Genomic DNA, 18131 nt, shown 5'->3' on the forward strand with positions numbered 1-18131 from the left:
AATATATTTTCTGACTGGTTTTCCACCTGCCAACATGAAAACTTGCACTCGACATATTTAAATTGATGAATATTAATGCCAGGCAACAGATGATGAAGCACCTACTGCAATATCAATACAACTGCAAGATGCAATAAACAGAGATTTATTACAGTAAATATATTACAAAGTTCTACTTTAATTAACTACATCAGTGTTTGTAAGTACCCACTTTGTGCAATATCACATTTAGGGTTAGTTAGGGTTTTAGGGTATCTCACCTGGTGGCGCAGGAGAGGGACATGGTGAGGCAGTGTTTGGGACTACTTTATGTGGTGTGGACTGGGCAGATGACGCCCCACTGGTTGGCTGGGGTGGCCCCCCAAACAAGTCCCCCAGGAGGTCCGTGGTTGTGGCTGCAGTAGACGGGGGCTGCGACGAAGGACACGGGCGGCTGATCTCCTCCCCATCGAGGCCGAGAAGGTCCACTTCCTCAGCAGGTGCTGGGGCGGCGGGCACTGCAGCAGGTGGGTCGGGTTTCTGGGGGGCCGCGCTGGCGTTGCTTCGCTGGCTGGAAAGAGAGAGCATCTCATCATCCGAGGGCTCGCTCTCCTCGCCGTGGCCCCGACCGTCTGGACCTCCGTGGGGTCGACTCGGCTCTGCAGGAGGATGAAAAGGAAAGAGGCGGAGAGAGAAAGAGAAAGAGATGTAGTGAATTAATACATACGACAGATGCATTCAAAGTGGAGACAGTGGAGAGGGAAGGTAATAACAAAGCAGGAAATTAACATGGGAAAAGCCGTCAGAAATACAGGGAAGTTGAGAGAAATAAGGACGAGAGCAAATGCGGAATAATGGGCGACTACACTGGACACCTCTGCTACAAGCACCACCTATTCTCCTGATACTGTGTGCTATAATACACTATGCTGCACACTTTGCAGTTTGGTAGCTGCCTCTAGCTACAGTAACTGGAGAAGATCATTACCAAGACAACATACGCACAAGAATCCAATCAATAAAATATACAGTAAGCTTTTAAAGAAGGGATGGGATATACAGTGTGACTATAAACCTCAACTAGTAATAGCAGCAATATTTCAATTTGGTAGAACATTTTTGTACTTACAGCACTTATAGCCGCACTTTGCTTCCTTTGCTATCATCACTTGGATGTTTTAGACCCAGTTCTTAAAGGGACAGTCCACCCCAAAAATGAAAACACACATTTTTCCTCTTACTTGCTGTGATTTTATCCATTGAGATTGTTTTTGTGGGAGTTGCCAGGTTCTGGAGATATCAGCTGTAGATATGCTTGCCCTGTCTTGAATGTAATGAGACTAAATGGCACTGCAGCAGCTATTTTATTTCTACTGAACTGCACCTGATGATTGTCTCGCTGTGCAGAAGGAAGCATGCTTCAGGTCATGGCTGAGAGTTTTTCAAAAGTATTTTTTGGCACTTTGAGCACCACAAGCATCTAATTCCATTATATTAGCGAGAAGGCAGACATTTCAATGGATGATATCTCCAAAACTCTGTAACTCACACTGTCAAACTGTGTGGATGGACGAACAGCACTACAGGAAAGATATGCATTTTTAATTTTGGAGTGAACTGTCCCTTTAAAAAGATTTGGTGATTTATTCAGGTTCCCAGATGATTTCTGGTATTTATGCCAGAGACTGATTAAAAATGATCCACCAAACTGATATATCACAGCATAACAAGGACAAGGTGTGTCAATTCAATAAATACAGATCCTAGTTTATTGAACTGAACCACACCCTGGTTGACTGCTGTCACTGTACTGAACAGTTTGTCTGTGGTCTCCTCTACTGTCTTACCCTCCAGATCCAATCCCTCCATCTCATCTTGTTCGTAGGGACAAAAAAATGAGAGTTAGTTCATTAGTTTGTGTCTGTGTCGGTGTGTAAATGTACGTGAATGTGACTGTGCACAGAGAGCGTTACTCCACCCAGCAGTGTTGTGTTGCAGTAAATGTACCATCATCAGTGGTGTTACTTTCCACAACTTTGTCCTTTACTTGAGTATATCCATTTCATGCTATTTACTATAATATTGTTATATTGTACTTTTTTTTTACTCCACTACAGTTTACTCTACAGCTATAGATGCTAATAAAGATTTTACACAAAAAATGATACTATAAATACTTGAAAATCCCAATTTTTTTAAATTAATAATTTGACAATTACATGTGGTCAATCCAAGGGCATTTAAGTACATGGGTCTATGCTACTGAACTCTGAGGTGCTTTGGTTGCTTTGCAGTGTCCCGCGAGCCTTTCTTCCTCTTTTTGTTGTGGTTGTGAGCTAAAACTTGATAAAAACGCTTTTCTGTCCATATTTTTAGCCTGACTAGTACTGTTACTAATGTAGCATCTTTGTCATTTTAATAAAGTTCTCTTATTTATCTTTGTTTAATTGATGCAAATTTAGTAGCCCCTCAATATGGTAGTGGATAGGATGGGTAGTGGACAGAAACCTTGTAGACTGAGCTTTTCCAGGAGGGTTGAAGAAAGAGAAAATTATGCAAACACTAAGGGATCAGAAGGTATTACATAGAACTTCCCACCTTGAGCGTGATGTACAGCATGTTTTGGATTAAACATTTGTATGCAGCCCACTTTAGGTAGTTTGTATGTGTCCCCAGTGTACCCGCCCCCACAGTACCAGCAATAGCCAGCGCATCCTGATGCTCCTGGTGGCAGGAGAAGAGCACGTTGGGGCTGAGGTCTTTGCAGGGGAACTGCTCCCACGGCGGCGTCAGGTCTTTCTGCTTGTCCACCCCCTCCACCTCCACATCCAGAATCACATGGAAAAGCTGGGGATACTTCTCAGGAGAGTCACAAGCATCCAGCTCTGGTCTGAGAGGAAAGATTATGTGTGTGTGAGAGAGAGAAAACTGAGGCAGAGAGAAGGAAAGCAGACTGGGATCATAATTTCTGTTTTTCTACCTTACTTATACAATTGATTAAGCAGAAGAAATGTCCGTACTTATTAAACTTTAACATGGTGGTCCCAGGAGCAATGAAGCCAGTGTGGAACTGGATCTGGAAGATCTGGGTGTTGGACACCTAACAACAGCAGAACAAATGTAAGTTTAGACCATGTCTTATTTTGCTGATCTGACCAAATCACATCAATACTGAAAAGTAGTGCAGTGTCTTACTGAATAACTATCCAAAAACATAAATACGTTGTGCTGGACACATTCATTCACAGAGAAACTGCATGTTTCTTTAACATCCATCCTAGTTTTTATCATCATCCTTATGAAAACATTTTTATTGCAAGCTAAATTTGCTTGAATGCAGATCTGGTGAGTTTAGGTATTAACCCTCTAATGCACATATTATGTTTTTTCATTGAAATAAAAAACATTCACTTGGTGCTCTCTGATAATGTATAAATGATCAAAATTATCACTCTTACCCTCCATCAAGGAAACTGGAGTAGAACCCCATGGAAAATCTGATAGCTACACTTTAATAAGTAAAATAAATTAGCTTTCTAGCAGAGTTTCAGGAGCAGGACCACACCTCAACTGCACCTCTTCTGGCATAAACATCCACCTAACCTGTTCCTCCTCTTTCGCTCTCATTTCCTCTTTTTGTCACTACTGTTCAATTAGTCTTCTTTTGCCCATAGAGTGTCCTGAACTGAACATATTCATAAAAAACAATAATTAAGACCTTCATTAAGAACAATGCTAGTCTGAAAAGTAGTCCACCAGAGACAAAGACCCATCAAAAAGCCTTCTTCACAGCTTCATATACACGCTCATATTTTTTATTGTCAACTGGTCTCTATTTAAATATGCAAAATAATTAAATTTATCTTCCATTCCATGCAGTAAAGTCACTTGTCTACCCAAATGCACTGTTGGAAGTAAAATTATATGAAAACAAGAAGGGAAAATGGCCAGAACTAAACCCAGGTGGTTAAAGAAGCTTAGTTTTCATTTTAGTCTTAATTATATTTAAACTGTTTCTTCTTTCTCCCAGTGCTGCTGCTGGAGAGAAACCACGCAGGTCAGGAAATTAAAAACCTGCCTCCAACTTATCATTTCTCGCTACTTCTTTCCTCCTGATATCTCGTGGGTTTTTTCTTGGACTTGAGAAGCACAAATTCAGCTCAAATAAGTTGCAGCCACATCCTGAGACTGTTTGACTGATAGCTCAGTATGATCTCGTGCCAACTGGAGTTTTCCAAAACGTTGTTTTTGTCAAGTTTGATTATAATGTTGACGTTATCATTGCACAGACATGGTTTGTGGGTTGGTCCCTCAACCGTTGCTGGCTCTCACAGTAAACAGACACAAAGCCGAGCACATTGAGTTTACCTTGGCCTGCAGACGTCCTCCAATAGTCGACCGCATGTGGTAGACTGAAACAACGACGTCTCCTTGCACGCTCACACCCAGCTGGAAAATGACTTTACCCTCTTGGACCCTGTGCTCTCTGGACATGCAGAGCGTGTGGGAGGGAGAAACATGAATGTCATTGTAACGTTGTCTCCTAATCAGTCGAATATGTTGGTATATAGCGGCCATTAATCTCAATATGTTTGAGCCATTTAAATGTCCTCATCCTACCTCATCCTCTCGTACTCCTGCGCAGTGGTGAAGATCTTTGTCTCTCCGATGAGGACGTCGCAGAAGGGCCGACAGCCACTGCGCTGTTTGTTGAAACAGGGGACCGGACTCATGGTGAGGGCCTTGATCACCAAGGGCTTGGAGTGGGGTAGACTGGGCTTCTCTGATACCATGCTACACACATAGCCTATGTACCTGCATGAAGAGAAGACAAGATAATGATTTTTCATTCTGCTTTATTTTTCAGTCTAATGCACGTCTCACTTTGTGTTATGGCCCATATGTACGTTGTTTGTTGGTGTTATGTATCAGTCATTCATGAACTGACAAATGACATTCAACCCAAGTTCTGAAAAAGTTGGGACAGTTTGTAAAATGTAAATCAAAACAGAATACAATGATTTCCTTATAGTTTTTCAACTTGTATTTAATTGAATACAATGCAAAGGCAAGATATTTAATGTTCAAACTAATAAACTGTGTTGTTTTTTGTAAATATACTGAATTTGATGCCTGCAACGTGTTCCAAAAAAACTTGGGACAAGGGCACCACAAGTGAACAGGTCAATCCATAGCAGATTATCGCTCATCTGAGATGGACTGAGAGAGTGGAAAAGTGTGCTGTAGTCTGACACACTTTCAGATTGTTTCTGGAAATCATGGACGTTGTGTATTCTGGGCTAAAGAGGAGAAGGACCCTCCAGAATGTTACAAGCACAAAATTCAAAAGTCAGCATCTGTGATGGTATGGAGGAGCAACATATGCTCAGGGACATTCCTGTTTATTTCATCAAGACAATGCCAAGACACATTCTGCACGTGTTACAACAGCGTGTCTTCATAGTAAACGAGGTCAGGTACAAGACTGACCTGCCTGCAGTCCAGACCTGTCTGCCACTGAAAATGTGTGGTGCGTTATGAAGTATGACAACAGAGACCCCGAACTGTTGAGCACCTGAAGTCGTATATCAAGCAAGAATGAGAAAGAATTTCACTTTCAAAACTCCTCCCAACTCCCAAATGCTTACTGGTTGTTGCTAAAAGAAAAGGTGATGCATCACAGTGGTAAACATGCCTCTGACCCAATCTTTTTGGAACATGTTGCAGGCATCAACTTCAGAACGAGTGTATATTTGCAAAAACTCAATAAAGTTAATTAGTTCGAACATTAAATGTACACAGTAGTTGTATCAACAAACAGTTTAGAGAAAGGTGATAACACACTGATAAGTGCGGGCAAATCAATTTAAGGGCTTTGAACAATGTCCAGAGTTATGTTATCGCTGCAGTTTTCATAAACTCTGAGTCGACTTACGGTAAATCTCTGACTCATGAGGGAGATCTTGCTCGAGCACGAACTGATAAATAGTACAGTACAGCTACTGTCTGGCAGGGTAATAAAATGTTCATCCTTGAGGGTATGCCAGCTCTGCAGTCTAAGATTCATGCCTGGACTGAGGAAACTAAGGGAGTGTTGGCTGCACTATTTCGCCACCATACGTTTTCTACCTATTTTGACTAGTCAATCGCCTTTAACAGCAAATGGACTAAAATTGTGCCGTTATACTTGAACCTATAACCCTGCATTACCTTCTAAAGGGGCAGATATGAGATCAAACATAACTGATGATGTAAATGTGTTTCCAAAAAAGTGTTTTTTCTTGGACACTGGAAAACATCTAATCTCTGTGAAAATCAATATTTTCATACATGTATACCGACATGCATTATAAATACACTATCAGGGCTAATGGTAAATTCATTAAATAGCTTTGCCTTGGTGCAACTCTGTCATTTTAACAGCTGAGAAATATTAAATCTGCTTCCAGATAATCAGTCATTGCCTTACTCCAGACCTGTGAATCCGCCCACTCCACCGAGATGACTGATTCGTCTGGCATCGTGACATGAAACAGTTGGTTCTCGTCTGAAAAAATTCTGTTAACGCTACAGGAGGACGATTAGCCAATCGGCAACTAACGCCGTTGTCAAGCTGTTGTCAAGCATTGTTAAGCTATGTGTCATATACTTTGGCCTCTAGTGTTCGGTTAGGGAAAATCAACTCCCCTTCCCCAACAGAAACCAGTTAGAGTGGAGGCAATGCCAGACTGAAGACGGAAATGGAGTGTAACACGTGGCAATTCTGTTTGGTATCAGGCAAAATCAGTCACATCCACTCTAAACACACACACACACACACACAAAACGCTGACTTGTACCTCTGGCCATGAATCTTATGTGATACGTGTCTTCATCTTTCCTCTGATATCTATGAAACAACTCTCTTATCTACTGGTCTTCACTTAAAGCACTAGTGTGTAGGATTTAGTGTGGTGATACTGCAAAGGCTGCATGGCCGAATCTAGAGCCAGTGTTTGGTTTGTCCGATCTGGGCTAATATAGAAACATGATGGCCTCCACTGAACAGGATGTAAGTGCCTCATTCAGGGGTCAGTGAGCTGTGGCTCCAGAGCCACATGCAGCTCCTTTGGCCCTCTCCAGCAGCTCTGTGTGGCTTTGACAAAAAATTATATAGAAATAAATACTGTTTTTTGTCTATTTATCATTGTTGTAGGCCTATAGATTTCCTAACATTCTCCAGCTGTAAAAATGTGCAGCCTACACACCATATACACTGTGTGTCATAGCCTACGTCTACTGCTCAGCTCTTTTTCCTCTAAATTTTCATTAAGAGTAATTAATTCTAATAGTCTTGTGTCTCCCTAGGCAAGCTATGGATGCCAAATCCATAAAAGAAAAGTCTCCAAGGAAAAAAGCAAATTTAAAAGTTCCAGACAGATTTTATTTCTTTTTTTGCCCAAAAATGGTGCTTTTGATGGTAAAGATTGCTGGAAAACATAACGATTCATATTTTAAGGAGATTATACACTAATGAAGACATACTAATTAACCTTATATTCCATTTCTCCAACAATCTGCCAATAAATCCCTGTAAATCTTACACACTGGACCTCTAGATTTAGTTCTTATGTTAATTCTGGCACCTAAATTGTGCCAAATTTTACTAAATGGTTAACAATGGGATTTAACAACAGATAAAACACAAGCAGGAGGATGTGTTTCAAGCCTCGAGCCAAATTGAAGTTTAAATGTCTTGTGTGCAACTACTGTAGATGCCAGTTTCCTCTCCTTTCTTTCTCCCTCTCTTCCCCTCCTCTGTGTCTTGTTCTCTGTCACAAACTGATGCAAACCTGCGGTGTGAGGGCCAGAGGCCAGAACCTGGTCTCTTGGCGCTGAGCAGCTGCATGGCAGGAACCGGGTTGCTGAAGAGGTGGCAGAAGCAGAACATGGCACAAACCAAAACACCCGAGGGAGCACGACCATCCTGAAACACACACAGCGAAGGAAACACTGAGACACCTTATGAAATGCTGAGCTATTATCATATTTTAAAGCTAATATCGTTTTTGGTCATGCATGCGGGGTAGCCATTTCCCAACAAACCAAATGTGGGACAAAGAGTATGTGTGTGTGTGGGACTATGTGGGACACATTACAAATGCTGAGTAGCAGTCTGTCAATTTCTCTTTTGCACCTTAGTGAGTAGCACAAAGTTAACAGCAGTTAACAGCAGTTGGGAACAACTAGTTTTCCAGTTTTTGCCTAAATTTGCATAACAATTTTACCTTTTAGGTTTAGGCAGCAAAAACGGTGACGGGTTAATCTGCAGTTGACCCACGTGCATGCAGTTTGAGTCATTCACAGAAGTGACTTTAAAACTAGAGCCAATCAAAATGTGGGACATGGGGCAAGGGATACACGTGCTGTGCAGTCCCACAATAAAGTGGGACACCTCGTCACCTAACATGCATGTTAGCACCTGTCCTGCACTGCATTGCAGCAAGGAGAGGATCAAGTGTGAACATGTATACACAAAGCCACTGAAGACAGTCGCACAAACTTTGTGAATGCTCGCAGCTGATCTGCACTGTAAAGGCTAAATCTACCAATTCAACCAGCTGCAGCAGCCGGAGCTGATCGCTGCCATTATACACAATGATTGTGATTCCACCAGCAGTGCCTCAATCAGCACAGAGCAGATCAAACTGGGAGGAGGTCAGACACAGAAAAAGTAGAGAGAATCCAGTCAATTTTCAAAATAAAAGAACCGGTGCGGATTCACGATTATAACGACAGACAGAGAGGAGACAATTTAACTATAAAGTGTACTTATCCACGGTAGAAGCACAAAGAGCAAGAGAAAAGGACCAAATCAGCAAAATCTCAACAAGTAAACATAATCAGGCAGGCAAAACACTCCGCTGCTCAAATGCTTCTGAAATGCTGCAGTCTGAAGGAGGAATCAAAACCGTGTCTAGTGGAATCAAACAGTAACTCCAACTGTTAAAGTTGCCAAAAGCTGCCTAACTTGCTATAAGTCATGGCCACCAATATGTCTGAAATATGTCAGATGATGATAAGTCATGTGCCTTTAAAGGGCAACAATAAGTGTGATGATAGAGGTTTTTGTTCACTGAACGTCTTAATTTGTGTTATAAATTTACTCTGAGTTCATTTCAGGTTACAGGGAGACAAAAACATTCTTGTGATGTGAAGCAGAGAAAACAGTTTTTAGGAGTGAACCGTTTGGTGGAGGTTACGCAAGGTGGAGAAATTTGCCAAGCCACAGCCAAACCGCACTGACTTGGCAATAACATGCTCCACCACATGCCAGTGTACAGTACTGCTGTCACTGAATTAGAACAGACAGAAAAGTCAGTTTGAGTGAACATTTCAGTAGTGATTGTATTGTAAGTAAGTGTTTTAGATGTGCTTGAAATATTGCTGACATTAATAAAAGCTTTAATGTGTCATCATAGGGGTTATTAAAAGTGCAGCTGGTTGCTGAGGAAACTTTGATGAGTTTCCCAAATGATCATTGTCAAGCAGAGGACTTCTTCAACTCTCTTTTACCAAAAACAGACACCTAAATTGCAAATTCTAGAGCGTACCCATCTATCATTTCCAATTCCAATGACCAGAACATGACTCACATCCACGCTTTAACCGATTTGAACCTCCAAGGCCAACACGCTGGACTAAAAAGCTCCTCTCTCCTACTCTGTCTGGGACTAAATTTTCTTTTCAGTACGAAGACCGACTGCTAAGCAACAACAGAGGCAGAGAAAGCGTCAGGACTGAAAGGAACGAAACAGAAACAACAAGAGCAGTTTGACGAGCTTCAGGTTGTGTTTTACTGTGGCTGAAAGTAAAAACAAGGCAGACCAGCATCGCCACATCCAGGGCTGGCAACGGCGAGAGGAAATGAAGAGTATGAAATGGGGAGAGAGGTTAAAAGGGGAGGGTTTGTTTGCCTTGGAAGATTCCTTGTCCATGCAGTATTATTCGTGAACTTTTACCATGAGCGGAGAGAAATATAAAACAGGTTGGTTTCAGCTCCACTATGCTGCTTTATGCTGTTTACAAGGACTTTATTAGAAGGTAGGTCAGCTGAATTTATGTGTATTATTCACATTAAAATACCCTCTGCTACTATCGGTCTTTCAAGTGGACAGACTGTTAGATCAAACGTCATTCTAAAAGCAGATGTTTTATGTTAGGACCAAATTTTTTACAGTAAAATCTTAAAAATTTACTAAGACGTCTGATTCGACCTTTGACCTATAGACATAAATAGCATACATCATTTACTCAGTAATATCATTAACTAACTAGTGATGAAGTGTTGGGGGGGTATATATTTGTAATTGCGAAAGTATTTCAAAATAGTCATGTTTAATAGAGGTCACGTCCCATCTGTCCCTCCCGGGATTTGCACCCATGGCCAACTAACGACTCATGGACAATGAGCCTTTTATCCATGAGTAGATGCACACTTCACTCTGCAGCGAGAAGAGGAGAAGACAGACATCCTTATAGCCAATATCTCCAGAACTCCACAACTCACACCAAAATTATCCAGTTGGATAAACAGCACTACAGGTGAGAGGAAAAATATATACGTTTGACTGAGGGGTAAGCTAGCTACACAGGGAGACTCCAGTGTTTCAATTAGTCCTCTGGCAGCATATTTGGAGTGCTGTGTTAGGCTCAAAAGTAGGTCACAGAACAATTTAAGCACGACTAAAAAGACTTGGGAGTTTGTTGTGGGGCAATCAGCAGGTCCTTTTACAAAGTGCATTTTCACGTACCTTCACGTCATAGTAAACTGAAGGAAATGTGGCAATGTACAGTTTATAAGATACCAATAAATCCAAATTGCTTTTGGTAACTTGGCAGGACTTAAATGGGCAAAAATCCAGGCAATCAATGAAAATTAAAAGGAGGATAGGGATGAATGTGATGCAGGTACTGCATGTGAGCATCTTCTTACCGAGCAGGTGATGACACACACATTCTTGGGATTCTGTTTGAGCCAGTTGTGCATGTTCTTGCACACAGCAAACAAGTTGTGAAGGCTGGGAGCCTGGCGAGAAGGCCAATTACACTCTGAAACCTGGAAAAGAAATTGGCACAAGAAATAACAGCGGAAAGAAGAACGAGGAGGGACAGGAAGAGACACAGAGAAATGAGCAGAGGAAGGCAGAGAGAGAGACGGGGAGGGGAGTGGGAGGAAAAAGGGTTGAGAAGCAGAGAAAGGTTTTGAAAAACAAAGAAGGACACAAAATTAGGAGGGGAGGAGAGAAGGAGAGGTGGAGGTTAGCAACAGCACTGCAGCAGCCGAGCAACACAACACACCAGTTGCCACGATGAGTCATCTGCTAGAGATACAGCAACTTCCAGAAGCAGACAGGGGGCCATCTTGGCCAAGTTAACTCCGCAGCTTGACTTCTCAGCTTTCTTGGACATTTTTGCCGGAGGGTGGCAGTCGACAGTGTCTGCAGAGATCTCTCATGTGTCTGCACTTCAGTCCAAATTCTGGTTTTTGAATGGTATTTCAGCTGGGACAATTGGATTAGCGACCCATCAATTATGCTTTTTTATTTATAGGCATTGTGGTCATAAGTGGTTATTGCTGTTTGCATTTTTGTTTTACTTCTCTCTTTTCACCAAGTCTTACTTCAACCTTTATATGTAATGAGAGCTGCAAGTCAGTCAATCTATTAGTTGTCAACTATTAAAGTAATTACCAACTATTTTGATAATCAATTTGATAATCATTTTGAGTCTTTTTCTTTCGAATGGAAAAATGTCCAAATTGTCCGACTACAGCTTCTCAAATGAGATATTTTCTGGTTCCTTTATGAGTTCCATGACATTACAGTGAATATGTTTGGGTTGTGGCTAAAACAAGACAATTACAGACGTCAGCTTGGGCTTTGGAAAACAGTGATTAACATTTTATTTTTCTGACATTTTTCAGACCAAAGAACTAAACTGATTAATCAGGAAAATGACTGAGAGATTAATCGACAATGAAAACAATTATTTTGACAGGGTGATGTTAACAGTAGCATTCATTTGGAGCTGTTGCTATTACAAATGTGTTTGCACATAGTTGCATTCATTTGAAGTTTTGTTTCCGTCAACATAATGAACCAATGTCCAATATCAACCAATATCAACTTTCCTTTTAGCTCTGTTTTTGGTCTCCACCATCTCCTATGGGAAATATTCTAACTGCTCTGTTTAGTCCAGCAGCTTGTCCTTAACTTTGTCTCAAGTTTATCACAGTTTTATCAGAACAGCTGAAAACAGCTGTCTCTGCTACTGAAAGTGACGATGATCCAAGTGTTGAGGGTGAACCAAACATTAAGTATCAGGCTGTAAAACCAAAACAGTGAGAAAGATGCTAAAAAGCCCCTTCAAGCCTCACTACAAGCTTGATGAATAACTTTCTCCCCAGTGGACAAAAAAGCCTTATTCTTGCTTTAATGACAGAGGAGCGGTGAGTAATGATAGGCCCAACTGCGTAAATCTAGTTAGATGCTTCATTCTGGGTTCTTTCATAGTTTATGAGGAACATATAGCGGCGGCCCACACTTGGCAGACCAAAAATAGGCAGTTAACAGTTAATAAGTCCTTAAATCTCACTCTAGTGTTGTAATAATCCAGGGAGGGGAAATGGTGCAGCAGCCACTAACAACTGGGTACAAACTAATAATTCTGTAACGGCTCTATCTGAGGCGGTATCACTCTCACCCTGTTGGAGAATTTAGCGCCGCGGTAGTTGCGCTGTGACAGATTGAAGACAGTGTAGTGGTCGGCATGGCGACTGTCAAGAAAGGAGCGGATGTCCTCTACGTGATTCTGGTAGCCGATCTGCACCGACTCCGCTGGGTAGGTCATCACTGAAAAATAGAAAATCCATTATGAGAGACTGAAGAATTTCATGCGCTGCTGGTGCAGATGTTTACACTCACACAGTGTTTAATAAGCTCACACTCTGAAAACGTCCTCCACCTCCAACCCTCTTCTACAATTATTCTCCAGTAAAGTGAATTGAAAATTGAAAAATGGAGATTAGGTACACATTCAAGCATGACTATCGGCGGTTGCACAAAAGGCATTATGGGACGGAAGCCCTCAGGTGACAAATGTCCAGCTGAGTGTGTTCTCTAAAGGACACGCTGCTGCTCCACATTCATGTGAAGCTGGGAGCAATTTGAGAATGAGAGAGGACAGACAGAAAACTGAGAGTGCAGGTGTCTATTTATCGGCTTATGTTCATGTTAATACAGTCTTGTGATCATACATGAACCCTCCTCTCTAACATTATGCAGACATAAAACACATTAACCTCAATCAATCCTTCAGATTAACGAGTGTCGGTGGGCAGGTAGCTCGGCTGGTAGAGCAAACTGACTCCTGCCTGTAGTCTCAAATTCTTGACAAATAATACTTACTTGACATATTTTCTACTTTGATTGTTGCTTATTTAGTCATGGGTGATTTTTAATGTTTCAAACTAACTTCTCAGGGGCTTCAAAATGCAAACCCATCCACAGGCCCATCCCCTTTCGCTCTGCGCTCCAGAAACAGTTGAGCAACTTAACCTCCTCTTAACTACTGAGGGAAGTGTTGGCCCACCCTGCTGTGACTCTGACTGGGTAGTGCTTTTGCCACCGGTGGTTTGGGTGAGGTTGGTTTGCGAATGACGAGAGAGATCGGGCAGTGTTACGGTAGGGTTATGATCAGGACAAACCAGTTGCCACCAGGCTAAGGTGGGTCATGCCTTTGCCATCCTGGGAAAAAAAAAAAAACTTCCTGTACTTGAATATACTGTGTGGTATCTATGTTGAAAGGAAAAACTAATTTTGAAGGTGGTTAAAAATGTTGACAGGAAAGCAACATTCAGTTTCATTTAGTTTATTAATGTCTACATCATAGCTAGCTAGCTATCTCTGCACTCCTGTGTGTGCCAAGCTTGCTCAATGGTTACTGAAGTACAGTGAAAAAAGGGGTGGAAGGGTCGATTATGAGTGCTGGACATTGTGAACCAGACAGACGTTTATTATTTTTTTGCTGACAGCATTAAAGTGCACACACAAATACAGCAAATGTGTTTACCTATAATCCGTGATGTGATGTAGGCAATGTCCAGCTCCCCTTTAGTATACCTGCAACAAAGAAAGTAACATTATTTCAAACCTTTTTTTCACACAATTCTCATAACAAAGAGAGAAGAGAGCAGTGAGAAGAGAAAGGGATTACAAGCAAAAGCTCTGCTGACCTTCAGCAATATTCCAGTCCACTTACACTCCCAAAAAAAAATCTTTGAGATTTGCTCAGTATTTGTGAAATTTGCTGCATTACAGGTGTGCTGTTCTATCAGATATAGCATCCAGATGTGTCGACAGTTTTCAGACAAACAAGGGTCAAAAGATTCACTATTCTTGAAAAGTATCAAATCATTAAAAAGAGATCAATACATGACTGTCAAGCATCCAAAAGGTTGATCCACCTCTGTGCCTCTCGCTGTCAGTGTATCGGGCTGAATGTCATGAATATCAAAGTAATTAGACTCAACAGGCTGCAGAGCAGAAAGCCTCCATGTGTCGGGCTGTGGGGAGGTTGTCTCTTTCAGGCTCGCCACACAAGGCTGAACTGCTCCAGATCAAAGGACCACCATATGTGAATTCTTCAATTGAGCATCCGTGCCTTTCACTGCCAAAATTAGCTATTCCATATGGAGATTTTTTTTAAAAAACTCTGAGAGCAGCTGCAGCGCACATGCATACAAGCAATTCACTACTACCGCAGCGTGGAAGTCACGAAGTCAGAAAAAACAGCACTTATGAAACACTATGAAGCAGGTGCAGGGTGGGGTTTTGGGTTGGAGTGGAACTTATCGCACCGCCTTCCCTGATTTAACCTGATTCTCATTTCTTCTCTGTTGACTGACTACAGGTGGGGCTTTACAGAAACTTCCTGACTTTCAGATCCCACGCATGCAAACTGGTCAGGGAAGAAAAAGGTCCAGCGGTATCCTTCCCCAGAGATTTCTTCTTTTTAAATAAGCCACTAAATGCTTATTTTTGGTGACTTTTAGGAACTCTGGTGCTGTTCACAAGATAAAAGAATTTGAGAAAATTAAAAAAGCAAAGCAAAGTTGCTGCACCTGTTCTTTATAAACGTAGCTTACTACTTTAAGCTAAATCTTTAAGTTTCCCTTAATTTTTCATCCAAGGATGCATCAGGAAAAAAAAAGAAAAAAAAAGTATTTAAACTATATGGCTGCTCTTTTATTGTTTTTAATGTTATGGATGCCAGATAAGGCGAAGTCTGTGTCTGCTATCTTAACCCACTCTTTCTCACGTGAACATCCACTTAGCGTTGCTGTAAATTTCCCAAAAAGAACATCTTCGGACCTTTGGACCAGATGTTATCAAAACCTCTAACTTGAATGCTTTCAAGTAGCCTTTGCTGTTTTTGCTGCAGTATGTTTTAATGTATCTTATGTTAAAAAAAAAAAAGCAGCAGACAAAAATTAGTAAGTGATGACTTAAGTGGGACGTTTATGGCTTTACTTCCATATGGATTATAGAAGTAATATGTCTTATTTCTTTTTGAAATAAACAATCACTCTAGTTTTCTCTCTCAGCAGATGTCTGGAATTATGAGTGTGACAATTATGTAATCCACACTTCGCACTTCTTTTTCTTGTCAGTTGTAGCTGAAAAAATTGAATATTTGAATATTTGTTAAGAAAAAAACCAAGAGCAGTTACCTTAAAACAGGTTGAATGAATTACAGCAAATGGTGCTTGACGAAGATTATTTTTCTCATGTAATAGGAAAAATATGATTTTATCTTCCTGAAGAGTTGAGAGAGCTAATTGAAGAGCTACACAAGCAAAAAAAAAAAAGAATGTTTATACCCAACAGCAAGCAGCACAAAGCTCGATTACCCACTGCAATGCAATTATCATGCAAAACACATTAGTAGGCTAATGTGTATCAGATTGAGTTGAGTTGTTGCCTACTGTGAAAATCCCTCAAGCAGGCTTGATGTGGGGCAGGCATCTCCGTGTGGTCATGGAGGAGAGCCATATGGCCCTGATGCAATCTTAGACCTGGTTATGTAATGCTGTGCTGCTCAACTAGTCTGCTGTGGAGCGAGAGAAGGACGAGTGGCATTGGGATTTTTCTGTAGCATTTTTGGATATTAAGAAAATCAAACAGTATAAGGCAATTCCAAAACACTATTTCATGGTTAGAAAAAACATGCAACAGCTAATATAACAGACAAATCACCTGAGTTAAAGCTATCAGATAGAAAAGTGGGAGGAGACTTCATGAGCCCTGGATAATGTAGTAATTGGACCACAGTGCAGGTTTCTATTTTCATCCTATTCTCTGTGCTTATCCCACACTGGAAATGCAGACTGCAGGTCGCAAAAAGTGAGATTTAAAGTAAATATCTGGGCTTTATACTATTTTAGCTAGCACAAAGATTAATTTTCTTATCCGTAATGTGAGGTTGCAAGAGCAAAAATTGTTTATTACTTTGCAAAAAAAATAAAGCTGCACAGCTTTTAAAGCATGTTTGTGTGGTCTAGACCCCCAAAAATGTCACATTATCATGATTTTAATTCATCTTGTCAGTGACAGTGAAAATTGTGATGCAAAAACGACACTTCCCACTAATCATATCCCAATTATCTGTCAAAATATTGAAGAAGTTTTTCAGTTGAAGGTACTGGAAAAAAAGCCTACTATTTTAGCAAGGAGATTTCTGCAGGACGCTGTCAATGGGCTGAGTAAATCTGTGGCTTTACCTGCTCCTCTCCTGGAATAGCTAGTTGGCTATTAGAAGAGAGAAGCAGGTCAGGTGTCAGGTTTAAATGGTCATGGCCTCTTGAGGTGAGACGCGCAGCCAATTAAAATGCACTGCAAGGCGTGGAGCAGAGAATGAAAGGAGGGGAAGGACACAACTGGAAAAGAAGCTGACAATGGAGATTTTTTTTCCTTTTTTGATGCAAATTGTTGTTGACGGATGCAATATAGTATTACAACTAGAATTTATTGATAGACTGGTTTTCTATCAGCTGTGTACTGTGCATTTCAATTGGTTACCTCTAAGAAGTAAGATTATATAGAGCATACATTAATATTTATCCAGCCATTTTAAATGAATGTGCAAATGAGCACTTAAAGTTGAAATGCAAGTGTAAATGACCACTTTAGTGTTTATTACTGGACTTAAATCCTGGTTCCACATCACTGGATGGAAGATGGAAGGGGTTGAAAATTTTGTACAAACCCCCCATTATTTCCATCTGGTCGCAGATACAGGAAAATAGAGAAGAGATTGATTCAGCAGAACAGCCCCTGAGCAAACTGTCTTGCTGACATCTCCCTCTGAGACTATAAATATAAATATAAATATAAATCTTTGCTTGATGGAAGAACTGTGAAACACTGACACACAGCTGACAAGTTCTGATGCCAAAGAAAATCAAAGTTGCTGCACTTGGTCTTTATAAATGTAGCTTGCTACATTAAGCTCAAGTTTCCCTTAAATTTTCATCTAAGGATGCCTTAGATTAAAAAATTAACAGCATAAAACCATTAAAAGTATTTTATTAAGTAGTTTTAAGGAAAGCCCCATTGAGTGTTTGCCCTTAACTACTTAAGTGTTCCCCTAAGTGTTGCTTGAAAGGGCTTAGCAAACATTTTCCTTAGAAAATATTAAGAGACCTTAATATAGAATAGAAGGAGGAGCTACCAAGATGCAGTTTTTGGGAGAGGGAAATCCCACTGGATGATCTGGGTGGTGCGCAACTTCTTAGAGAGAATAGATTTGACGTTTGCACAAGCAGCTTTTGTAGCTTTTGCCAACCAAATGTTAACTCAGTTTCACAACTGCTTTCAGTAAAGTCAAATTCCTGTCTTCAACCTTTACTGAAGTGTTTAACTTGCTGCATATCTGAGTACTTACACACATAGTGAGGGCAAGAAAGAGTGACAACACACACACACACACACACACACACACACACACACACACACACACACACACACACACACACACACACACACACACACACACACACACACACACACGTAGATGCCCAAAAGTACCAGCACCACAGTGCCTACAGTTTA

At 40.9% G+C, this 18131-nt stretch overlaps 1 protein-coding gene across 3 annotated transcripts in view; it reads right to left on the bottom strand.

The window, feature by feature from the left end:
* The window catches only part of dnajc6 (DnaJ (Hsp40) homolog, subfamily C, member 6), a 53479-nt gene that overhangs the window by 8405 nt on the left and 26943 nt on the right, over nt 1–18131 (bottom strand). For all 3 annotated transcript variants that reach the window (XM_084723661.1, XM_084723660.1, XM_084723659.1), the window contains 9 exons: nt 14092–14141; nt 12724–12872; nt 10955–11077; nt 7812–7945; nt 4600–4794; nt 4348–4465; nt 3000–3079; nt 2676–2869; nt 261–638 (listed from right to left, as the gene is read on the bottom strand). In XM_084723661.1, coding sequence (XP_084579787.1) covers nt 261–638; nt 2676–2869; nt 3000–3079; nt 4348–4465; nt 4600–4794; nt 7812–7945; nt 10955–11077; nt 12724–12872; nt 14092–14141 — 1421 coding nt within the window. The remainder of the gene's footprint in view (nt 1–260; nt 639–2675; nt 2870–2999; nt 3080–4347; nt 4466–4599; nt 4795–7811; nt 7946–10954; nt 11078–12723; nt 12873–14091; nt 14142–18131) is intronic.

The sequence above is a fragment of the Lutjanus erythropterus genome, chromosome 7 (genome assembly GCF_056507025.1).
Source record: "Lutjanus erythropterus isolate fLutEry1 chromosome 7, fLutEry1.hap2, whole genome shotgun sequence".
Classification (NCBI taxonomy): Eukaryota; Metazoa; Chordata; class Actinopteri; order Lutjaniformes; family Lutjanidae; genus Lutjanus; species Lutjanus erythropterus.